General features: G+C 52.8%; 7 protein-coding genes across 7 annotated transcripts; 5 read left to right on the top strand and 2 right to left on the bottom strand.

The window, feature by feature from the left end:
- Positions 1–661: 661 nt before the first annotated feature.
- BDZ83DRAFT_619480 (oligomeric Golgi complex subunit 6) lies at positions 662–3,566 on the top strand. The gene is made up of 2 exons (XM_060508121.1): positions 662–1,317; positions 1,369–3,566. Exons 1-2 carry the CDS (start codon positions 1,006–1,008, stop codon positions 3,181–3,183), a joined length of 2,127 nt encoding a protein of 708 aa, XP_060365668.1. The 5' UTR covers positions 662–1,005; the 3' UTR covers positions 3,184–3,566.
- A 465-nt stretch (positions 3,567–4,031) lies between these two features.
- On the top strand, positions 4,032–7,024 carry BDZ83DRAFT_619483 (ATPase). Its single transcript, XM_060508122.1, has 3 exons — positions 4,032–4,346; positions 4,435–6,544; positions 6,610–7,024. Exons 1-3 carry the CDS (start codon positions 4,257–4,259, stop codon positions 6,828–6,830), a joined length of 2,421 nt encoding a protein of 806 aa, XP_060365669.1. The 5' UTR covers positions 4,032–4,256; the 3' UTR covers positions 6,831–7,024.
- A 245-nt stretch (positions 7,025–7,269) lies between these two features.
- On the bottom strand, positions 7,270–7,776 carry BDZ83DRAFT_751656 (ribosomal protein S17; the record flags this gene model as incomplete). The annotated part of the gene is made up of 2 exons (XM_060514083.1): positions 7,270–7,557; positions 7,642–7,776. 2 exons carry the CDS (start codon positions 7,774–7,776, stop codon positions 7,270–7,272), a joined length of 423 nt encoding a protein of 140 aa, XP_060365670.1.
- Positions 7,777–10,149: 2,373 nt separating this feature from the next.
- BDZ83DRAFT_751657 (Alpha/beta knot methyltransferase) lies at positions 10,150–11,453 on the top strand (the record flags this gene model as incomplete). The annotated part of the gene is made up of 4 exons (XM_060514084.1): positions 10,150–10,189; positions 10,262–10,498; positions 10,574–10,842; positions 10,977–11,453. 4 exons carry the CDS (start codon positions 10,150–10,152, stop codon positions 11,451–11,453), a joined length of 1,023 nt encoding a protein of 340 aa, XP_060365671.1.
- A 4,205-nt stretch (positions 11,454–15,658) lies between these two features.
- BDZ83DRAFT_751658 (uncharacterized protein) lies at positions 15,659–17,557 on the top strand (the record flags this gene model as incomplete). The annotated part of the gene is made up of 1 exon (XM_060514085.1): positions 15,659–17,557. The coding sequence occupies one exon, from the start codon at positions 15,659–15,661 to the stop codon at positions 17,555–17,557; it is 1,899 nt and encodes a 632-aa protein (XP_060365672.1).
- A 1,493-nt stretch (positions 17,558–19,050) lies between these two features.
- BDZ83DRAFT_576218 (cystathionine gamma-synthase) lies at positions 19,051–20,983 on the top strand (the record flags this gene model as incomplete). The annotated part of the gene is made up of 3 exons (XM_060504899.1): positions 19,051–19,098; positions 19,177–19,271; positions 19,330–20,983. The coding sequence occupies 3 exons, from the start codon at positions 19,051–19,053 to the stop codon at positions 20,981–20,983; spliced, it is 1,797 nt and encodes a 598-aa protein (XP_060365673.1).
- Positions 20,984–21,102: 119 nt separating this feature from the next.
- On the bottom strand, positions 21,103–23,240 carry BDZ83DRAFT_301899 (SPX domain-containing protein). The gene is made up of 5 exons (XM_060502256.1): positions 22,961–23,240; positions 22,633–22,800; positions 21,795–22,538; positions 21,424–21,723; positions 21,103–21,365 (listed from the first exon to the last, which is right to left on the bottom strand). Exons 1-5 carry the CDS (start codon positions 23,001–23,003, stop codon positions 21,223–21,225), a joined length of 1,398 nt encoding a protein of 465 aa, XP_060365674.1. The 5' UTR covers positions 23,004–23,240; the 3' UTR covers positions 21,103–21,222.
- Between the last annotated feature and the right edge of the window lie 1,141 nt (positions 23,241–24,381).

The raw sequence follows: 24,381 nt of genomic DNA on the forward strand, positions 1-24,381 counted from the left end.
CTGCACAGAGAATCTTTCAGTGCGATGTTAGGAGAGTAGAAAGACGATTACAGTCACAAGAGTTGCGTGCTGCATGAGTATGGTAAGGTAGGAAGAAGAAGAAGAAGAAGAAGAAGAAGAAGAAGAAGAAGAAGACGGCACGTTGCTCAAGGTAGAGATAGATGCCTCGCCTGCATATGTCCGTTTTGTCGGCCACGCTAAGGTCGCCAGGAACGGACGGACGGTTTTCACCTGAGCGGTAGACAGCAGAGATACCCAAAAGATACCGAAGCTGTAATAAGGTAAAGTGGTGTCTGGCAAAGTTCAGAACGGGTCGTGGAGGGGCCAGCACCTTTTCGTTGCTTTGGCTTCCCATATCAATCGCCTAAGTCCCTCCAGCAGGTAAGGTAGGCAGCTCAGGTAGGTAGCTGGTGGTGCGCACACATACAGGTGACGGCATGGCTCAGGCGACACCATGAGTGGGGAAGGTGGGACACAGGTAGCAGGCGGTCAAGTCATTTTTGCCGTTGCTACCCCCAGCTATCATTCTCGACCGCCTTCCATTCTTTGGCTAGGTACCTTAAGGTAGGGTTTTGGACGTCATAATGTGCCTTATCAACGCGTTCATTTATCTCTTATCTCACCTTGAGGTGCCCTGGCGTGCCTGCCCGGGTAAGGTACGGGGTAAGGTGCCTCAAAGCCCGTGGAGTACTACATAAGGCGTCCCTGGTAGGTACGTGCTTCAGCGTCTAGTAGAAGTACAGAGTATCTTACGTAACTCAATGTACCTTCAGTAGGTGCTTACAAGTAGCGATGGGTAAGAACCTAAGGTAAGGTAGTCCTCTATCCTCCATGTCTTAGGTAGACCATACCTACAGGTGTCGGTCAAACCGAGAAGGGCATGTCAACTCTTTCATAGGCAACTAGTAGCAGCAACCTGGAATCCTGACCTCTTCCAATTTTGATTATCAACCACTCTTTCGAGCGCATTGATGATCTCGGCCGGCTCACTTAGCGTTGCTCATCATGGTCTCTGCTCCGCCGCCTTCCTTGAGACCACTGCCAAGCAGAGATGTGTCCAGTTCTAGTATCGGCAGTATGCCTCAGTCACCCTCAACCACATCATCGGCGAGGGCGCTGAACCCCATCTCATCCAAGGTGACTACTGTTCTTTCGACATCGTATGCCGATTCCGAATTCCGGGATGCCTTGCAATTGCTCGACAGCCGCGACCTCAAGAATACGCCCGAGACACGCCGTCAGTTACGGTTGGGCCTGCAGAAGGAGGTAATTGACAGCAATGGGGAAATTGTCTCCCAGTTTGGCCGAGTCGCTGATGTGAGTCCCTTGGCCCAAAATCACCAATTCATTAACCAACACCCCCTTTAGCAATTGCGTCGCATAGGGGCTACCCTGGACAAGTTAAATCACAACTATCAAGATGTGAGGGGTCGGATTACTGCAGCTCAACAAGAGACGGGACCTATCCTGGAAGAGGCTTCATCGTTGATGAAGCAGAGAGCAGACGTGGAAACTAAACAGCAACTTCTCAAGACGTTACGCAGTCACTTTATTCTTTCTGATGATGAGGTCGTCTCTCTGACATCAACCGCCGAGCCCGTTGACGACAAATACTTCGCTGCTCTTTACAAAGCAAAACGAGTCAGCCAGGATTGCGAGATTCTACTCGGATTTGAGAAGCAGACGCTGGGCCTGCAACTTATGGAGCAGACGTCCAAGAATCTCGGTCTTGCCTTTCAAAAGTTGTACAAATGGGTACAGCGGGAATTCAGAACACTGAACCTCGAGAACCCCCAGATGAACTCGTCAATCCGTCGCGCCATTAGAGTCCTTGCAGAGCGACCATCGCTCTTCCAGAATTGCCTAGACTTCTTTGCGGAAGCTAGAGAACGCATACTATCCGACTCTTTTCATGTTGCCTTGACAGGCACAACGACCGCAGGTCTCGAGGACCACTCGGTTAAGCCTATTGAGATGGCTGCTCACGATCCGCTTCGTTATGTAGGCGACATGCTTGCCTGGATACACTCGGCCACTGTCAGCGAGAGAGAGGCTCTGGAAATACTCTTCGTCTCAGAGGGCGACGAAATTGCCAAGGGACTCCAGACAGGCCGGGCTAATGAGCTCTGGCAGCTTCTGGGCGAAGGTGACGCTGAGACAGCACCCGACTTTGATGCTCTCAAGGCGCTGAACGACCTTGTGGACCGAGATGTCTCAGGGGCGACGAGAATGCTGAGGCAGAGGGTCGAGCAGGTCATTCAGTCCAATGAAGAGACTATTCTCGCCTACAAGTTGGCGAATATTCTTGGCTTCTATCGATACACCTTTGCCAAACTTTTGGGCAACGAGTGTGCGCTGTTAGAGCTTATGGCGGGACTTGAGTCGGGCGCATTAAGACAGTTCCGATCGCTCATGAGGGATCATATTGCAACGCTGCAAGGCGATTTCCAGCAGACGCCTTCGGATCTTGTCCCTCCAGACTTTTTGCTCGAAGCGCTGAAGCAGCTTACTGCGGTCATGAAAACGTACGAGATTTCGCTGGCGTCGTCATCGGACCGCGAGACCGACTTCCAACCGATTCTTGCAGAGGCCTTTGAGCCTTTCTTGGCAGGTTGCGAAAATATGGCTAAAGGTGTAAGACAACCGGCTGGTGCCATCTTCATAACCAACTGCTTGCTTGCAGCAAAGCATACTCTCGAGACTTTCGACTTTACTCAAAGAAGAACACAGCGGCTGCAGGAGAGGGTTGAAGAGGAGAGTAAGAAGCTCACGGAAGAGCAATACCAGTTCTTTCGTCGTGGCTCTGGTCTGGCGCAGATTCTTGAATCCTTGAGCAATCTTACAACGGATGCCAGCGACGTGAAGAAGGTAGCCTCGCTTGAGGAGGTACAGCCGCCAGCTCTGAGTCGAGCTAGTCAGTCCCTCGACGACTTCCTACCATCGGCGTTGATGGACGCCATGGAGAATGTGAAGCGTCTGCAAGATTCAAGTCTAGCGCGAGACCTTACGGAGAAGGCTGCGGAAAGATTCTGCAACGAGTTTGAGCACGTCGAGCAGATGTTGCTCTTGGCGGACGAGCTGTCAGCCGGTGACGGTGCGCCGGCTGATGAGGGTGACGAGCCTCAGTTGCTGCGAGACCTATTCCCTCGAACGACGGGAGAGATCAGGGTCCTACTGTCTTAAAGAGAACGTGATGGGGGAGCCGAGGGTGCCTGGCCAATGATATGGCATTTACGAGGCCCAAGTCGAAGCGATGCCAATGGTACCGCAGTAATACAATGCCTTGTCTGCCTTACCTTGCGTCGCCCTGGACAGGCAAGTTGGCTCAGCCAATCCCTAAATTTCTTGATCGAAAGATATCTTGTCTGATCAGATCTGTCTTCGACTGAATTTAAGGCTTTGGCGGGGACTGTGTGACAGGCAGACTAATAGCAAATAGCTAAAGCCAAAGGGTGGGTATTCTACTCCTTCAATACACAGCCGTCCCCGCGCGTTGCTGTGGCCCAGCGTTGTGTATCCGTACGGACTATGTGCTTCGAAAGTATGCTTTGTGACTTATCGCCTACCTGAGGTATAGGTAATTTTGCTAGGTATCAGGTGCTTGGTTAGTCTTGGTATTTTGACCTACCCACGCTACCTTGAGTACGTACCTCACCTACTTGTGTGTGCAACTGATATTGAGGGAGCATCTACAGATAGGTACCCCGAGATAAGTACATAGTTAATGTATTAGGTTGGCAGAGGAGGCGCCTGATCGACCTCACGTTCATAACCTCTGCTCCTCTTAGCAAGGCACTTGATATCGTGGGTAGTGGTGTTCCCCTGGCTGGTACCTAACTCACCTTACCCTCACTAAAGCAAGCGGGTAGGTACCTACCTACCTTAGGGAGGGAGCTAGCTACTGACGCGTGCCACGCTACCTACAGATGACCTCCGCTGGAAGTTGCCGCCTGCCTTTCCATTGCTTTACCCCCACTCAGCCACCAAGAGCGACGTCACTGCGGCCCGCTAGCCTTCACTTCCCCCCCGCCATCATTCGCCAGCAATCCCTCTGCGAGAGAAACAAAGGCATCCTGGTCCTGAACTTTGCCTGACCTCAACCTCAGCTCCAGTTCGCTCAACGACATCCCCCGCCGTGAAAAGGCCATTCCGACTGCTTCGAAGTTCCCGTTCGTGACGAACTTCCTGTCCTAACGTCAGAATAACATCGCATCTCCACTCAGACTTGGGCATACTATGGTCTGGCTTCCAGTACCATGTCACGCTCTCGGGGCCTTGCCATCCTCCAGAAGACATACGACGACAGTTACTTGAAATGCTCCACTGCTGTTTACTATGAAAGCCAGGTATATCTTTGCTTGCTCCGGATATCAATGGCGTGGCATACCAGTGGATGATTCGTGTGTGCTAATTCAAGTTTTTCCCATGTTCTAGGGTGACGAGACCGAGGCGATGCGATGCTGGAGGAATGCCCTAGATCAGCTCAACGACCAACGCATCACCAAGCTGCTACCCAATTACGTTGCTGGAACCGAAACGGAAGACGCCTTGATAGATTCTTTGCGCAAGCTCGAACTGCAGTGCAAGGAGCGCATTGACCTGCTTGAAGCGTTACGAATATCCCGACAAGACGCCTTGACTCCTCAACCCAATAACCCACCCACCCCGAACCGCTCTATCTCCCCCGACCCATACACCATGTCAACTCCTGAACGAGGCTACATTGGCCAAGGTACAATTCCAGCTATAAGATATCCCGATCTCTCGCGGCCCGCGCTACCCAAAAGACCATCGTTGCCCTACAGAACCTCATCTGAGCAGGCTGTCGTCGGTCGCGACCAAAGCCCCGTGGCTTCTCCCTTTGTCGGCCCATCAAACTCTCCCCGAGTAACGCCTAGGAAAGAGCCCACTATGAGGTCTGCAAGTCCTGAGAAGTACACCATGCGGACTACCTTGCGGACCGGCAAGCCAGGCGAGAAATCTGCAAAGTCGAGTCGCAAGTTGTCCAAGACCGAAGGACCTGGCGCCAGCAAGGCTGCAACTCTTGCATGGACTGCTCTGAGTTCTAGAGAAAGACTCGCCAGAGTGTCTCCAGTAGTACCAGAGGTCTCATCTTCTGCGCCTGTGACACCTGCCGAGCAGTCCCGCAAGCCGCCGCCCTCGTCTGGCATGCAATGGGACGTACATACCCGACGGCTCGTGACGCCTAGAGAAACTCATCCGTCTTTTCCAGATGCGACTGGTAGCGCAAGAACATCTGAGGATTCATCACAGGTGCGGCCATCAGCCTTGTCCGTGAGTGCGGCATCGAGCGCCTTGAATGCCATGTCCTATCAAGATGCTTCAGGGGTCGAGTATGGCACCCCAAGGCAAGAGCGGACCTCGCGTTCAAGGGACCAAACGTCCTCAGTCTCCCGATCCAAAGCGTCACCTCACGAACGACCCCCATCGTCTGACGCTGACGAGACAGAGTTGCGACGCAAGACTACGCCGGACGTGGCCAGGATACGGAGGAAGCCAGTCGGGGACATACCTACCCGGCCCAATAATAATCTCACGAGCGGATCAGAACAGGACAAAGCCGATAGATCTCGTCGTAACGTGCAATCGTCGCGGGGCCGTTCGTCTTCGAGTTGCTCGGACAATGGAGAAACCAGTCCGAAGGTACCTGGCAAGAAGAGTAAGGGAAAGAGGAAAGAAAACGCAATCGCAGCTGATGCGGAAGGCCCTCCTTCCGAAGCATCTGCCGATGATGAAAAGGAGGGCTCATCGCTCAAGACAGCCTGGAAGGAAACCAAAAAGAAGATTATGAAAAACCTGCCAACCGGCGTGGACGAAGCAGCCGCAAAGCAAATTCTCAACGAGATCATTGTTCAGGGCGATGAGGTTCGATGGAGCGATGTTGCCGGCCTAGAAGTAGCCAAGAACGCACTCAGGGAGAACGTGGTTTACCCATTCTTACGACCGGACTTATTCATGGGGCTTCGGGAGCCTGCAAGAGGAATGCTGCTTTTTGGTCCGCCAGGCACGGGCAAGACCATGCTGGCGCGTGCGGTAGCAACAGAATCGCGGTCGACGTTCTTCTCAATTTCAGCAAGCAGCTTGACGAGTAAATATCTGGGCGAGTCCGAGAAGCTCGTCCGAGCATTGTTCTCTCTGGCGAAGACCCTGGCACCAAGCATTATCTTCGTTGACGAAATTGACTCCTTACTTTCTCAGAGGTCTGGGTCGGGAGAGCACGAGGCAACAAGGAGGATCAAGACTGAGTTTCTCATTCAGTGGAGCGATTTACAGCGAGCTGCGGCGGGTCGGGTCGTGGACGAAAAGGACAAGAGCAGAGGAGATGCGAATCGAGTGCTTGTCTTGGCGGCAACCAATCTGCCTTGGGCTATTGATGAAGCCGCACGCCGCAGGTTTGTGAGGCGTCAATACATACCGCTGCCTGAGTCCAAGACTCGCTCTACCCAGTTTCGAACACTTCTGGGGCAGCAAAAGCATGTCCTGTCCGATACGGACATTGAGCAGCTCGTTCTCCTCACAGATGGTAAGCAGTTCGTCGTCATTCTAGAGGCGTGTAGATAAACAGAACTAATGCTAACGCGGGGACAGGATTCTCGGGTTCCGATATAACGGCACTGGCTAAAGATGCGGCCATGGGTCCGCTCCGCTCTTTGGGCGAGGCTCTCTTACACATGACCATGGACGAAATCCGACCAATTTCATTAGCAGACTTTGAGGCAAGTCTGACAACTATCAGACCTAGTGTGAGCAAAACGGGCTTGAAAGAATATGAGGATTGGGCCAGGGAGTTTGGCGAGCGAGGTGGATGATGTAGGGCAATAGGCATGCGATGTGCCAGGTGTTTTTGTTTCTCTATGTTTCTGCGTTACATGGCAATTGGTCGGTTGGCTAGGGGAGCGCACGTGGAAGTGATACCCTCCAGGGGCGCTAGATTATCGGCAAAGGAACGAGACAAATCGAGTTTTACAAAATATTTTGCGTAAATGGCTAAGACAAGAGACAATTGCAATAGCGTTGGTATTTGTACAATGATTTGCCGGTGACCTCGAATGTTCTTCCACACGTTTCCAGCCACAAATCAGGCCAAGGGTATGGTATCGTCAACTGGAGTGAAGACGATTCCCAGTGCTCTGTGTCAGCTCCTCTCTTTCCTTCCCCCTTTGTGTTATACAGCGTTGTGTTGTAATCTTTACTGGACCTTTTCCTGGTCTTGTGCGTACTTAACCTTTCTTCCACCAGACCCAGGCCTTAGTCGACATCGGGCTCAGGAGTCGATTTTGAAGACTTCTCCTGCCGCCGCGTCTCGCGTCTCTCAACCTTGGCTTCTCTCTTCTGAACCTTGGCCGCAATTCTCTCCTCCTCGGTCGGTACCGGTGGGCGCGCTGAAATGGGTGTACCGTGGGGCGCGATGATGCTCTTGACAACGTGGCGCTTGTGGGGTGATGTCCTCCATCCGGGAACGATGGAAACCACGTCTCCTGTGCGGAGGGACGAGTTGGGATCGTGGACAAGGTAGTGCGTTGGTTTCGTGAACATCTAGGAAGCCGAGGCTGGGTTAGTCTCCTCAAAGGTATAGTTGTCATGGTTCAAGAGCTGGTGCCTCTGAATTCTATATCTTACCTTTTGGACCTTTTGCTTCCATTGCTGGCCACCCACGCGCACTTTGACCGTCTTCTGCATGAGACCGGCGCTCACGACGACGCCGTTGAGCTCGCGTACGACTGCACGCGCTTGCGCCATTGTCTGAGCTGACATTGTGGGCAGTTGGTAATGTGCAATAGCGCCGAAACCGGTCTGTCGAATCAATGCCACGCGAGAGCTTGAAACTGCTGAGGGTGTCGCGTGATACCTTAGATAGGGCACTGGCTGTGATGATGACCTCGATACTGTAAGGTATGCCCAAGACTCCTGGAGGGAGTAGAAAATCGAAAAATGGACCTTATCTCGTAGCTTCTCATTGGCCAAGCGGACCATGTTTCTGCCGATGCCCAGGCCGTTTTCTGGCCTGCTGGATTGGGGTCCGACAGAGTGGTCAGATCAGACGCTAAGATAACCTTAAATTAGACGAGGTGGCTTGGCTCGGCCTGTGGCTTCCTTTGACAGGAGGTTCCTGGGATTCGGGGGCACGGAGGTTAACCACCTTAGATACCTTACCTTGGTCTGCAATGTCAAGGCCTACCTACCTTACATTAGCTCATCGCGCTACTATGTCTCCTTCTCTCTCAACAGTTAGCACGGAGCTCGCCTTGATGGCTGTAGGAACTTAGCCGTAGGTTTGTTTCATACAGTTTTCACGGAAACACCCCTGATGCGCCGGGGCGATTGGTCCCTGGCAATACATATCCAATCCGCCCTCGAACTGGGAACGAATATGGACTGCCTTGATTTGTTTATATTTGAGGTGTTATACGTCCCAAGCAGGTAGGTTCTTCACCGGGGCGCAAGCCATGTAAAGGCCGCCGTATTACCTACCTTAAGTAGTACAATGTGTCCATACAACTGAATGACCGTTCCGCTCTCTCTATGGTATAGACTATGTAACTCATCATACTGCCCCACTTCAAGGCACACCACGCTCTCTTAATACAGGATCGATGTTTCCCTTACGATTTAATCGCAGCAAACGCTCTTTGTCAGACTAACAAAACACTCAATGAACTTTCATGGCCCACTCGAGGCCTTTCTGACCCTATATCTATGTGAGCTCAGAGGGCCGACACCGATACTACGTAGCTAGGCAGGAGCTTTACTCATGTGAAGAGATGTCTGCTGTCGAGGCAGCCGAGGCTTTGTGTCTCCTTCATTCTCTCGCGGCTGGTTGTTTCAATGTCTGGCCAACTTAAGGTTCAAGCGTGTCTTCATCACTTCTATCGCTCAGCGGGTTGTGGGCCACACCCTCACTACGTGTTCTCCGAGGCATCATGGGTCACGGATATTTGAAGGCACCGACCTCTAGCGGCTGGCAAAAGCCACTGAGAACAATACTATGGCTAGTAGGCGGCAGCGTCGGCAGACAGACGCCTAGATTCATCATTCCCCGACCTAGGTGGGGTTCGATGCGCGAAGACGGAAGCCGGCCCTTGAATTTGCTGAGACTTATAAAAGAAATTGGCTTGACAAAATCAGAGACGAAGTCTGCTAGCGGACGAGGAACCCAAGGAGCACTGGTTTTTCTATTCGGGAGTAACGCACTCGATGGCTCGGCAAACATTCGCCGTAGCGGCTAAAAGTCGAGTGGCTGAGACCCGAGCCGACCAGAGAAACTTGAGTGCCTTGCGTGACTTTGAGCGTGCGGAAGATTGCATAAAAAAGCAACGTACCTACCTACCTATGGAACCTTACGGCGCACGAAGTACCTACCTTGAGCAAGGTGGGCCAGAGTTTGCTAAAATGGGACCGCAGATGAGCCCTCCACTCGAAGGGACGATTCAGAAGTACCTCCCTCCCAGCTCTGGCCTGGCACACAGGCCTCGCACTGTCATGGACTGTGCTCTCGAGGCAACACTCTTTGGAGCGGATGAGTTCGACACTGTGTGATGTGTCCCAGCTACGTTTCCCTCACTCTCACCCCGCACCCAAAGTCCCAAGAGCCCTCAGTACATAGTCACTACTGAGTGAGTATCCATCCGGACGAGGTAGGTTCGAAGAGGGGACGGTACCTCACCTTAGGTTGACTGTGGGTGGTGTCCCTCATTAGGTAAGCCACCCACACATCTTGGACTAAGCCAACTGAGGTAGTCTCTCTTCTTCCCTCGCAACCCGGCCTGAATCATCCTCCCTCAGATTTGGTCCCTCACTCGTCGGAAAATTCAAAACCAACATTCCTCCCTCTCGACTCGCGCTCACCACCTTACCACTTACTTCTCTCTCTCACGCAGTCCCTCTCCTCTCCTCACCTCTGGACCAGATTTATCCCATATCTGTTCACTCAAATATTCTTTATCTCTCTTTCCTCCGCTACTTTTTCCCCATCATTGGTCACTGCGTGCAACAACGCGCCTGCTGTACGCCCCTTCCTGTCTGTGTAACGAGACAAGAAGAGAAAACAGAAGAGAGAGCCGGGGAAAACCTGCACCACATTCTACCACCAGATCGTCGAGTTTCCCCCTCCCCAAAAAAAAAATCAACATGTCTTCCCCAGAGGCCCGTGCTGGCGTCAAGCGACCTCGTAAGTTCCCAATGTGAGTCCCTTGCGCGACTCACGTTTTCCCTTGCATCGAGTGAAAACCCCGAGTCCAAGGCTCCTCCCTATTGCAATTGTCTGCCGCTGTCATCGCTGTCATTTCGGGAACCTCCTTCTTCGCGGTCAGCCTCTGCGCCAGTCCTACTCTTTCAATTGCGCGAACCATTTCGTGGTTAAAAGCCGTAGCTACCCCGCCGCCCTGCACACTCCGCCTCGTTCCCTACCCCAAACACTACATATCCAGTATCAAGTACTACACAGGCAGTCGCGACACGATGGAAGACATGGCAGACAGTTTGCACAAGGGCAAGCCTACACAGCTAGCTTTGCTTGATTGACTTTGTTGTGCTAACCTGCGTAATCTAACAGGCACCCAGTCGCTGCCCCCTCCGGCTCTCCCTCAGCTGGTCGCTGAGCAGCACACCGCCATCCCACCTACCGACAAGGATTCTCAGCGCCTCATCGTCGTTCTCTCCAACGCCAGTCTTGAGACCTACAAGGCTTCACATGGCGGCACCGGCCGCAACGGCGTCCAACGTGAGGAGAAGTACTCGCTACTTAACAGCGACGAGCACATTGGAGTCATGCGCAAGATGAACCGCGACATTAGTGACGCGCGCCCGGATATCACACATCAGGTTGGATACTACCAGCGAACTGCTTTTGCTTTTGCTTTTGCTTTTGCCCCTGCCTTTGCTTGTGCTACTGCTTTTGCGCCTCAACGCGCCTAGCCCGCCGTGTCTGCATCCAACATGCTGACCATACTGACCAGTGCCTTCTGACCCTGCTCGACTCCCCCATCAACAAGGCCGGCAAGCTTCAGATCTACATTCATACCGCCAAGGGCGTCTTGATTGAGGTCTCACCGTCTGTCCGTATCCCACGAACATTCAAGCGCTTTGCTGGTCTGATGGTTCAACTGCTGCATCGCCTGTCTATCCGCTCGACCAACTCGCAGGAGAAGCTGCTTCGTGTCATCCAGAACCCTATCACCGACCACCTTCCGCCCAACTGCCGCAAGGTAACGCTCAGCTTCGAGGCCCCTCTGGTACATGTTAGGGACTACATCGACACGCTCGCCCCCAAGGAGAGTGTTTGCGTTTTCGTTGGTGCCATGGCAAAGGGCGCCGATACCTTTGCCGATGGCCTCGTGGACGAGAAGATTTCCATCAGCAACTACAGCTTGTCCGCCAGCGTTGCTTGCAGCAAGTTTTGCCACGCTGCTGAGGATTCCTGGGACATTCAGTAGTCGAAACCCGACATCTACTCAGGCGTTGATGTTGCGGGGACACGATCCCAGGCAGGAGTGATGGCGAATCAGAGCGGCAATGTAAGTGATGGCCCCCAGGCGCCTGGAGGTACAGAATTGCGTCCAGAGCAGCAAATTGAAAGTCGAGGGGTTGAGCTCATGGAACCGCGATACAACATCATGGTGTCCGCGCGCGACCTCGGAAACTTGGGTTACCTGTGCCAGCGCTGTCGCTGTTTTTGCAACCAAAACCGGGGCGTTCGACAACGGGTCCAAGGCGCTTTCTTCGCCTTGACGGTTCAACTTCAACCTGGATTGTCGTTTCTCTTTGTTTGCCCCTCACTCAGGATCTATAGGGGTGGCGGCCTTGGCTATTGTTAGAGTAGTATCTTTGGTGCTCTCGGCAAGTGTCGTGACAAATGGGCCACTCTTTGGTTTTCACTTGTACAACGGTGCGTTGCGACCAAACGCTCAGCGGTGTCGCTGGCGAGCATACACAAAAATGGAAAATAAGGGCGACGTCTCAAGGATTGATGGTGTATAGCTGAATACTAGCGGCTACGCGGGTAGGTTGTGCAAGGCCTCTTACTTGGAGGCCGTTTAGAAAGACAATGAATATATCTACCGTGTTTGATGGGTTTATAAATTGAGATCCCCTGTTCTTTGAGTGTGAGCCAACTGCGCGTGTGTGGCTGCCTAGCTTCCTCGACTAGATGCCCACAGCATCATGGACGAAAAGGAAGGGCGCAAGACAGTCACATAGACTCGTGGACTGCTAAGGTGTTGAACTGATGGGTATGGACCAGGTACGGTCGAATCAAAGGTGTAGGACCCGTGTCAGGTAAGGGTTGAGTTTGTGATTTGGCATGTCATTGATGCCTGAGTGGACTACGGCATGGAAAGCAAAATGAAGTGTTTGTTGGTCACCTCAGTCTGCTCAGGGACGAAGGGGACGCGACAATAGTGAGGCTCGTTCGCCTTACCATGCATGGGACTGCCCCGCGTGTGCATGTGAGGGAGTCAGACTGCGCAGGTGTGTACACCGCATTACCACTTGACGGGTTGAATGTGACAGAATCGACGGACAAACTTGACAAAAGTAGGGGTTAGCTTTGGGTGGTAGCTTTTGGGGGCCCTTTGGAACAGGGCGGCGCGGACCGATGTGTCCGACTGGCTGGGAGGAAATATGTAGGTATGCGTCCATAGGTACGGATAGATATGCGCATGCGTCCTGACTCCTCCTTACTGAGCTCACAAAACAAGTCGGGGACCGGGGGACTCAAGCTGATGGGAGGTTGGGCAGCAGGCAAGGTGGATGTATAGTTGCATTAGTGGCCTTCTGGTATGAGGTCAAGACTTGAGCATGCTGAGATCCGACGATGAGCGGCATGGCCAGCTCACCAGCCAAGCTGACGGAACTGGAAGCACGCGAGCTAGGTAGGTAGAAAGTGCGAGGCTGGGTGCACCATGCTGGCAGCTGCGGTTGCCCAAGCAAAGTGGAGAGGACATCTATATTCGTAGATGGAATGGCGCAAACCACCTCATTGTGGGATTTGATAACCATACGGGGTACGGAGACTCAGAGAATACAGCACATCAGGGCAAGTCGGTCAAGGCAAAACCGCAAAAGAGCCTGGCAGGCTGCGACGTGTTGGAAGGGGGATCGATGCGGTGAGTTACAGACATATGCGAAATTGGAAAAGTACACTGCAGAGTAAGGTACAGCAACTTTTCCACACAAAAAAAAAAAAAAAAGACCCTCGGTACCGTACCTAGCTAGGTATTACCTATACCTTAAGTCAAAGGACACAAGTTGCCGGGGAAATCCAAACTAAGATACCTACTTGAGACAGTAAGGAGGGAGACAGAAAACGGGGATTAGATAATAGCTTCCATTAATTACCTTACGAAAGATATCTAACTTTGCACTTTGATGTGTGTACAAGGTACCTGAGGTTCCTCACTTGGTTAACCATCCAGACCTCACGGCAGCTGCTTCCATTTGGACCGCGCGCAACGAGCGGCTTTTCGATACCTTAGGTACCTTACTAAGGTACTCCGTACTGCTTCCAGCGGACCATTTGGAAGCGACAAACGCTTTCGACGGGAGTCCCACGCACTCCTGCTTTCAATCCGTCCAATGACAGTAGCTATAGACGCGACTTCTGATCCAAGTGATTTCTGACGACCGCCTTTCGCTCCCCAATGTCGAAATATCTACAATGCGGCATTTCTGGGCCGGTTTAGCTCACTTATGACCCGACAGACAGTCTTGGATATTTTCAATACCAACCTTGTGTGAATTAGGTTGCTGTTGGTATTCAAGGAGTTTTTTTCTTTTCTTTTTCTTCTTCTTTCTCCTTCTCTTCCGCATGTACTTCCACCGCCACCAGCTTTCGTATGGGCCAGGGATTCTACGGGCACCTACAACCTTGATCCATCCTTCTAGCGGTCCCGGGAGGGTGGCTACTCTCATCCTGGTTGAACTCAGGGCACGACAAAGGAGTCTGCAGCAACTGAGGCAATGGGGGTTAGGCGGGGCTTGAAGAGACGAATAGCAGCCAGACACGACGCGGCACAACGAAACCAGTGCCACTATCCACAAGAATACTCCGTACGGCGTACAGAGACTGAGACCCATATCAATATCATATAGACCACACATCGACGACCATGCTCTCGACGCGATCTAGATCATGAGATGCGGCAGCCGTTGCTGCTTGCAGGATGATCCACCCCCCCTGAACCACCACTTGACATCTCGGTCCTCGGTTCTGCCATGTATTCGTACACGTAGCCCAGCTCCAGCCCCAGCTCCGGCCCCCGATACCAAGCGGTGCTTGCCTTTGGCCGGTTGTAAATCGTCGGGCGGCTGGACCTGGCCACAGTCCCGATGACACCAGTCACCGTTCAGAACGAGGGAATGAAGGCCGATATCTGAAGGATGGGGACGAATTACACGTAGTTGGTATCCGTACATTTGTACTCTGTACAGGCTGTGCTCAACTGGCTGGCGCGGCATTAGGATAGCCTCATCTTTCATAGGCGCAGAAAAAGATCACGGTGGTCCGTCCTATGCTTCCGTGACCCGTCTGAGGTCTCCGGCTGGGTGCCCCGGCGCAATGTGGACATGCCACTTCCTTCACCGGCCACTAGCTGCAGTTCACCACCCACCATCGCAGCTGCACTGGACTCGTCCAGAACGGGCTGGCTGCATATTGGCTTTGGCCAGAAGGCACTGGGCGAAAAGTGAGACTCCCTGCCGACTCGTGAGTGGGATTGTCACCAAGGTACCTTGAGGTAAGGTAAGGTAGGTTGGGCTCAGCAGCAGGAACAGGCTGTCAGTCGATGGCGGCCTCGTGCTACTGGAGTGATGGATGTGCCGCCGATGACACCCTACCTAGGCACGCCGCACCCTGAAGACAAAGTACCGGTTTCCCGTATGGCTGCTACCTCCTAGGCAAGGTACCTAGGTCTTCGCAGTTGCGAGTGGGTGGGTTGTCGGAGACGTAGCAAGGTACCTAGTTACCAACAGGAGCAAGGTAGGTACATAAGACATATATGTGTGGGCAGGCTTACTTTGAGTCTTGAGTCTTGACCCTCACAGAGCTTGGTTTTTGTCGGTTGCGTGTGCCCTCTTTCCCCCCTTGTCAGACTAAGAAGTGTCTCTTTTAAGCATTTCATTCCACGCAGCAGTCGGGAACTGACATGCTTGAGGTTGATTCCCCTTTCTTGTTGTCTTATTAGCATTCTGGTATCTTTCTCGGTGCTACGCTACCTTACCTGTCAATACTGGACCTTTACCTCTTGGGCTTTATCCATACCTCATCAAATCACCCACTAGCACTACCACCATCACCACCATCACCAGTGCACCATCACCAGTGCACCACCACAAACCTACACACCATCATCAATAGGTTGCCCTGGACAGTTTCACTCGGAATTTCCTTTGCAACCATCTCAACGAACGCAAAAATTAACGAGGCTGCCCCCAAGCCTACTTAGCTCGAGTCGCCTGTCTGCGCCTCTTTTTCACCCCTCGCGTCCGCGGAAGCGCAACGGCACTTACACGAAACTATTCTCGACCTGTCACCTAGCCCTTCGCTTCACACTCTCTCTCACTCTCTCTCTCTTTTTTGCGCCCACCTCAAGCAGCCGCCCTACCTGGTTCAGGACTGGCCTACTACTATCAACCGCCCCAAATGACTCCCTACTTTGACGTCTCCCATCTTCCCTCTTCAACTTCCTTCTACTCCGCCATCTTCCAATCCCTGGGCATCCACTATATATCTACGGATTCCCAGACCGCTCCCCCGGACGCCAACGCCAACGTCAATGAAGGCGCCGACACCGACTCCAAGACGGCCATCACCACCTCAGGCCCTGGCAGACTTCCCAGCACCGTCACATATGGTATACTGTCCCCGCTCACCCCCATTTTCCAGATCCGCGAGGCCCGCAATTCCAACGAGCCCCTGAAGCTCTCTCGCGCCGTCTTTTCTGCTCCCTCCCCCACCGCTGTCACCGACTTCCACGCCTTTGCCGTCCGGGCCAATCCGAACCTGCTATCCAGCGTCCCGGCTGATCACTTCACTCGTCCCGCTTTAATCACTCAAAGTGGCGATATCCACCGGGCTACTGTGACCGACTTGGATGGTAACACCATGGAAGTTGTATATCAACCCCCTCCCAACTATCCTCCCTCCTACGCTGGCTCTACTGTTCGAAAGACACAGTCTACCACGGAGGAGGCTGGCCGCATTCTGGATTGGAATTACGACGTTGCAGCATCCGAGCCCCCGCCGCCGCCTTCTGTTTCCGGTTCCGCTACTGCCGGAACCTTTTCATCAGTCTTCGCCATGGCCGCTCGCTCTGGCTCATTTCCCGGCAACGAGCCCCCTTACACAATGCTCCGTCGAAGCGTCACCACCTCGGTCATCGAATCGCCGACCAAAAGAGACGAAACCCCATCTCAACCCTCTCCATCGAGCGGCGGTATTGCTACAAACACCATTGTCGGAAGTCTTCTTGGTGCAGCTGTCGGTGCCGCCGCCGGCGCTGCCGTCACCTACGGAATGATGCGCAAGGAACGTGCACGAGCTCCGCGCCAGGAGTTTGACGGCTCCGGAGCCGCCCCTCCGTTCCAACGTCGTTCCACCTTCCCCGATCAGTATGCCGATCCGCAAGCCGGACGTTATGTTGAAGTCGAGAGGACCGTCGAGAAGATCCGGTACCCAGAGGCTTACCCGGCGCTGTCGGATAACCGAGCACCTCCCCAGTACATGGCCAAGTACAGCCAGGTCGGCGCACGAAGTCGTGCCGCCGATGACTTGTACGACGACACCCGCAGCCGGCACTCGTCTCGCTATCAGCTCGAAAGAGGCAGCAGTGTTCGTTCTCGCAGCCAAGCCGCCGTTCCCCGAACCGCCCCCCTTATGCTCACCGATTACGAGCACCAAAGTAATGCGGGTTCAAGACACAGTATGGCCAGCAGGTCGGCCGTGCCCCGTACCATCGTTGACGATGCCGGAACCTACGTCTCGGCCCGGAGCGGGAGGTCTCAGTCCACCGTCCGTCCGCCCCCGCCCACTGTTGAGACGATATTGGGCGGGCGGAGTCAAGCACCTAGCCGCGCACCCAGTCGCGCGCCCACTATGGCCCCCAGCCTTGTCCCGAGTCGCGCTCCCACCAAGGCGCCGAGCATGGCACCGAGCAGGGCGCCGAGCAGGGCACCTAGCAGGCCTCCGACTGTTGTGCGTAGTAGAGCTCCTACTGTGGCACCCAGCCGAGCTCCTAGTATGGCACCTACTCAGGCTGCGCCGGCTACTGTTGTCCCTAGCAAGGCACCTAGCAGAGCACCGAGTAGAGCTCCAACTAGAGCTCCAAGCAGAGCCCCAACGGCGGTTCGAAACACTCAACCAGTCTTCGCCTACCCCCCTGCCACGCGAGCTCCGACCTATGTGTCGGCACGCGGCCCTCCTCCGCCAAAGAGCCGCATTGACAGTGGCCGCAGTGCCTGGGAAGATGACGCCATCAGTGTAGCACCAAGCGATAGCATCAGCTGTATCGGCAGCAAGACCAGCAGGCGTCAGTATCATTAACGAGGTGGAGAAGTGCAGCGGATTGTCTTCCACCGGAATGTTCTGGAACAACTGTCGAGGCGGCAAGACCTCCGTAGTCGAGCGACTCAAAATTATCAACAGATTACTCGGCCGCACAGAACGAGTGCCGATGCTATTTCAGTATATTTTTCTTGCTTAGAGGCTGGCTTTTACGATTTAGGTACGGATACGGATGCATTGCGTGGCAATTGTTCTATTTATTGAGGATGATGAGCAGATGAGACTGAAGCCGGGGCAGTGATGATTTGATTATGGACATATGGGAGTCATATTGAGATACTTTTGCTTGTCTGGGGACTGTTCAACGTTGAGATAGACACTAGAAAGGCTCTTCACAAGGCTGATCTCGCTGATGCAGGCTGACACGGAGGTCTACCAAATGCTTAAATGCGTGTTAAATTTTTTCTTCTCGTGGGCCAAGTTTATGAGAATGCTAGACCGGTATCGACTAGAGTTTCTCACCTCATAATTAATGGATAGTCTACTTATACGACAGACTGGTCCAAAGCCATTGACTGTTTGGCTTTCATCGTCACCAATAGTATTGTTTAGTATCGTCGCGCTGTCTATTCGGGGATGGGGGCCGGAGGTGAGTGAGGGCTCATGGGAAATCAAATCTGATTTTGGAGCTGTCATGATCATATCCCTTGGTAAATGCCGCGCTGTAGATGCCCAAATTCACCTTCCTGACTTTGAGGAACTTGAGATCTTTGGGCTCTGGAACTAAGTTCGTAGGTAGGTACCAAAGGTATGTAGGTATCCGTACCTCTCGCAGAGGTACGGATAGGTAGAGACGAAATCAAATGCCCCTCGCGGGGTATCACTCCGATCCTCGGCGCCCCGCATGCCACGGCACAGACCAACAATTACCAGTCACAGTCTCTCAGTCCTCCCCAAAAATTGCCCTTTGGGGATTTGGCAGATTTCTACCGACTTCCAATCACCCACATCGAGTCAAGTGCCGGCAAACCGGGGGAATATTGACACTGGAGGCAAATCTGATGCGATTCGCGATTGACGGCATACTTCCATCAATGACCACTGAATAGAGCCACCATTTACAATACTTTATCCCCAATTTATACTACATAAAGTCTCAGTGCGATCCCACACATGGAAAGAGGGAGAGTCGGAGATAAAAGAATACTTGTGAGTGTGGGAGAGAGAGAGAGAGAGAGAGGGAGAAAGAAAGAAAGAAGACTGTACAAGTGGAGGGCTCTTGCGTGATGCCTTACCTACTTTAGCCACCTCTGCACCGGCCTTGACCCACATCTTGATCAATCCAAACTCCAGTCTAATTACTTGACTCATCTCATTCTCATACAGACCAACGACGCATAAAAGCCCACACACCATCACCTCGGTGAAATATAGAGCAAGTCGACCACTGGCCATAACCTACACGCTTTAAACTGCGGTCTAACACATTGTACAGCTCACGTAGATAAAAAGCACAAGTCAATATTGCCACAATGCCCGCCTTGGAACTGGGACAGTCCATCCCGCCAGACACTGCTCATGTACGCCACGGCCAACTCCATGCGGTTCCCTTTCCTTGTTTAAAGCCAATGTGAAGTCTATGCTGACAGCCAGTGCAGGCAGTGAGCGTTCAGCTTCCTACGTGGAAGGCAAATGTCGGCTATGAAGAGGGAGAATCATGGGTCGTCGATAAGATGACCACCGGCTATCCCAGGTAAGCCTCTTCTTCCATATCAACTCTCTGTTCCCGGCTGAGACTATTTTCTGTCAAGATTCTTCATTCATAAGAGCATTGTAGCCTTGGCTGAAGATCTAATTGCCCAGCATGGCCCTTCGGGCCAGAAAGCCATGTTGTTTCCCACCCCTCGTATTGCGAGAAGGTGTCTGGCCTTTGTAAAGAAACACGCAGATGCCTCAATTTCTGCCGATGCCACCGTCATTGATTTCGGACTCGACATGACCAAGGATGTTTCACCGCTCTTGCGCTCTCTGTCACCCACTGTCTCTGCTGTGGTGTATGCCCCCGAGGTGTTCCCCTTTGCCAAGCAGTACTGGCAGCATACAGGAGACGGAATCTCAAGCCGAAGGGCCGAGTTCTGTCACGGCCTATTGAAGGAGGGCCTCTTTGTTCCCGTGGCAAGGCCTAACTCGCCAGTGGGAAAAGCCCACAGGGGTCCGAAGAGATACCACCGCCCATCTTCCATCGACGATACCAAGACGGCTCACCACCCAGCGGCCAAGGTGAACCCCCAGAGTGCGTTTGAAACGCAAGAAAGCCTGCGCTTCCTCGAGGAACGCTTTGGCCGTAACCTCGACCTGTCCCTTGTCGAGCGCGCCAGGTCGGCCATCAAGCGTAGAATTGCGGGCGCCATGGCTGCCGACATGGAGGCCAGCATCAGCTCACTGCCTCCCATGGGAGAAAACGCCAGAAACCAGAAGGACCTGCAAGAGAGCGACGTATACCTATTTCCCTGTGGCATGAATGCCATCTACAACGCACACCGGGCCATGCTGCGCGCTAGGGGTGATCTCCAATCTGTCAACTTTGGCTTCCCCTACGTCGATACGCTCAAGATCCTGCAAAAGTTTGGTCCTGGTTGTCTCTTCTATGGGCGCGCTTCAGAGGAGGACCTTGACGATCTCGAAAAGCGCCTGGAGAGTGGCGAGCGCTTCCTGGCGCTCTTTTGTGAATTTCCCGGCAATCCTCTCCTAACCTGCCCCAACTTGGCGCGGATCCGTACCCTTGCAGACAAGTATGATTTCGGCGTCGTTGTGGACGAGACCATCGGCAGCTTCATCAACATTGACGTACTACAATACGCAGACATAGTCGTAAGCAGTCTGACCAAGATATTCTCGGGCGACTGCAACGTCATGGGTGGCAGTGCTATCCTGAACCCAAGCGGCAAGTACTATCAGGCCCTCAAGGGTGCTTGGGTCGAGGACCTGGAAGACACGTACTGGCCAGAGGACGTCGTTTTCATGGAGCGGAACAGTCGCGACTTTGCATCGCGTATTGAGCGCATCAACGAGAGTTCCGAGACCATTTGCGACATCCTCTCGGCTCACCCGCTGGTGAAATGTGTTTACTACCCGAGAGTCAATCCGACTAGACCCAACTACGATCTCTGTAAATTGCCCGGTGGGGGTTATGGCGGGCTTCTGTCCGTTACGTTTCACAAGACGGCTCACGCCATTGCGTTCTTCGACGCCATTGAGACAGCCAAGGGGCCGAGTCTGGGTACGAACTTTACTCTGACGTCGCCCTATGTACTGCTGGCGCATTACCAAGAGCTTGACTGGGCTGCCGGTCTAGGTGTTGATCCGGACCTCATTCGCGTCAGTGTCGGCCTAGAGGAGACGGATGAGTTGCAAAAGATTTTCACCAGTGCTCTTGAAGCGGTCGAAAAATCCCAAGATGCTTGAATTGCGCGAAAAATTCCATGAGGTATGAATGGAGCGGTAATGGATAGTTGGATGCGAGGCACGCGGGAGCCGAAGATGATGAGAGTTTGGAGAGCAAAAAAGAAGCACTCGCCAGTAAAGACCACAAGACTCTCTCAAATTTCAGTCTCGTTGCGGCCGGAAGCTCAACCCACAACCGGCAAGGGTATCTCTGAGAAATCTATAGGAAAGCGAAGAAGAAAGTAAAAACACGACAGCATCTACATAACAGAGCATTCAGAGTGCACGTACTCAGGACCATAGTCCTCGATGCCTCGTTCAATCTCGTTGGCTCGCTGCTTCTCCTTGGCCTCCTTGGGAAAGTACTTGCGCATGTATCTCTCTAGTTGAATATCCAGATTATCTGTAATCACCGGTGTCAGTCAGTGTGCACTTCGCACCGGCTCACATGGTCTACTTACCCGCGGACGCCTTCATGACGGTGTCGGCTCTGCACAAAGGGCAGTGCTTCTCATTCCGCCGTTGGATCTTGACAATGCACCGGATGCAAAAGATATGTTGGCAGGCTAGCCGGACAGGCCTATAGGCAATGGCGAAGCAAATTGGACACAAATAATCACTGATCTGCGGTACGACTGACACTAAGTCGGTAGACATTTGGGCGCAAATGTCTTTCGCCACGGAGCCGGCCAGCAACTTGTCGGAATGTACTTGAATTGGAAAGGATTTCGAAACACCCAGGCAGGTACGTTTGTCGAACTCTGCCGTGCATCAGCTTTGCTTGAACAAGTCAAACTAGATTGAAGGCGATATCGGGAGGGGTAAGGCTCACTTTTCAGAATTTTGTATATAGCAACCTGGTTGATTTCCTGGAACTGCAAGTTTTTGAGGAGAACGGCGTTGAGACTTAAGAAGCGAACTAGGGCTTCGCGACTCTCGGCAATCTTGAATGATTTGACGAGATTCCTCTTTGTGATTTCTTCTTGGAACCACTGGAGCTGTTTCGCAGCCGTCTGACTAGTTCGGGATCCGTGATCTTGCTCGTTGGTTGAGAAGAAGACTTGGGCGTCGAGGTACAGCTCGAAAATGGCTCGCCACCTCGCAAGGTCGCTCTTGGAGAGGCGACTGGGTTTCGTCAAATGAGAAATTTCCTGTCTCAGGGCAACAATCTCCGTCACCATGGCCTTTTCCTCCTTTGCCTGAAGTGCATCCAAGTTGTTGACATCGCTCTGCAGGATGTCAAAGAATTCACCATCAAAGACAAGTGGAACTTCGATACGCTCATAGTGCTCTGTTGACGACGATTGGCCTTCAACCTGGAGACAAGTCTGGGTGCCCGATAACTCAATCTCAGCATCGGCAAGAGACTCAACAGACGAGACTGGCGACTTGGATGGTACGGAGTCCTCTGGAGCTGCGGCCGGGATCGGTTGAGCTGGATCGTGGGACTGCAAGGCGGCGATGCGTTCAATGAGGGAACGGGATGCGGGCGTCAGTGATGCGTCAACGGCATTGCCGTCGCGCATGTGCACCAAGACAGTCAGTTTTGGCCTCAATAACTTTGAGTTCCCGGCAGCTGTATGCAAGTTAGCCCGTATGCTTTTGGTAGGGGCGTGGGGGGTGGCGGCGATGCGAACACCGCTGGATGGGAGAGGGCAGAGATAGTTTACCATTGAGGCGGTATTTGGCGGCGAGTGGCGAATCATTAGCCGGGTCGAGAAGTTGGCGTAGAGTCTCGGGATCAAGCCCCAGATCGTTGAGTTCCCCGGCGACACGTTTGAGAACCTTCTTTAGCTGGCCATATGGGATGGCCTGATCAATCCAGTGAGGTGGAAAGTCTGAAATTGAGCAGCGTCAGGCAATGCATCGTCTCTTTTGGGGGATTGTCACATTCAGTCTCACAGAGCGTCTGAGATGGGACGAACATGGAGGATTTCAGAGGGAAATATCGGTAAAAAATATTAAAAAAAAAACGACAAAGACATGTGGTATACTAACCTTGGCGCCTAAGCGTTTCTTTGAAATCGTGTGCAAACTTCATGGCGTAGGTTTTCAAATTGGTTGGATCTGCAGTGCAACAATACTCGATACTCGGACTGGTGTCTTGGCAAGGCGTAAAGACATGGCTTTCTCTCCGAGGGGTGGATAGGATAGCCCTGGATTCACGGACGAATGATCAAGAAAGAGGGTTTGGGGGGCTTGTGATGGGAGGGTAGGTAGGTAAAGGGTCAGCAGCGTAGTTGCACTATATAAAATTTCAGTCACAGACACGCAAAAGTACGTAACTGCACTGGTTTTTGTCACCGGCCTCGACGACGTGCTGGGGGGCTAGGCTGGGCTGGACCATGCTGTCAAACAACCAGGACAGGGAGGGAAAGGCGGGGGGGGGGGGGATCGCAAGGCATGGGTTCACTGGACGCCATCCCATGCCATCCCATCACATCCCATCAGTGGCCGTTACTAACTCTGCTCAAGGTTCGGATACATACATACCTTGCTTCGAATGACATCAAGTACCTTAGGTGCGATACGGTGCCAGGGAAATGGGAACACTTGGTACTTTAGGTAAGGTAATAGTTGGTGCCCTAAGTTGCCTCGCGGCGGTCCTTCGCCAACGGACTGATATGTAGAGAAAAGCCGTAGCATATAATCGTTGTAACGGGTCATATACCTCATGTGCCCTTACTATCTTTCAACTCACGGCAAGTTCCAACTTTGTATAAGGCGAGACTTGATGACTGTACGGTTACGTATACCAGTCCCAGCTATATCTACCTACTAGGTAGATGGTTTCCCATACACAGACTCAGTCATTGAAGATACTTCGCCCAACGTTGTACTCAGGAAAGGGTGGTATGGGGCCCGCTGCTCCTGTCACGGAGCCGAACAGTATGTAGCTCCTCTCGATTGATGCACATTCCGTTTAGCCCAGTCACCAACCTCAGAGTCGGCACGTTGCCATGTCAGGTGGGACCAAGCAAGAGTCATTGCTCGTCTTTTCCAAGTAAGGAGATATTCCTATGAATACAGAGTATTACTATATCCGTGCGTTGACGGACACTGTCCACGCTCGCTCGCTAGATGTCCAGATGTGCACCTGCACTGCCTAGTCGACTTCCGCATGTTTTCAATTAGATATCTATTGCCAGTCTTTATCTAGTGTGAACCATGTGGTCTCATGAGGTACCTGAGGCAAAGGCATTCCGAATGTACGGATAGTATTAGTGTGATGCTGATGATCAGTTCTCCAAGATCAGATTTCAAATGGGTAAGTAGGTAGGTAAATGGATGAGATAGGTACACAGTACTTTAGCCACCGCGGTGCCTTACCTTAGGTAGGAACCTTACCTTCGACTTTAACAACCCTTGAATTCTTATCTTATCAAATGGCAGGCAATGAGGGGTTGCGGGGTATATCT

This window comes from Colletotrichum acutatum (assembly GCF_030867785.1).
Source record: "Colletotrichum acutatum strain CBS 112980 chromosome Unknown BDZ83scaffold_40, whole genome shotgun sequence".
Classification (NCBI taxonomy): Eukaryota; Fungi; Ascomycota; class Sordariomycetes; order Glomerellales; family Glomerellaceae; genus Colletotrichum; species Colletotrichum acutatum.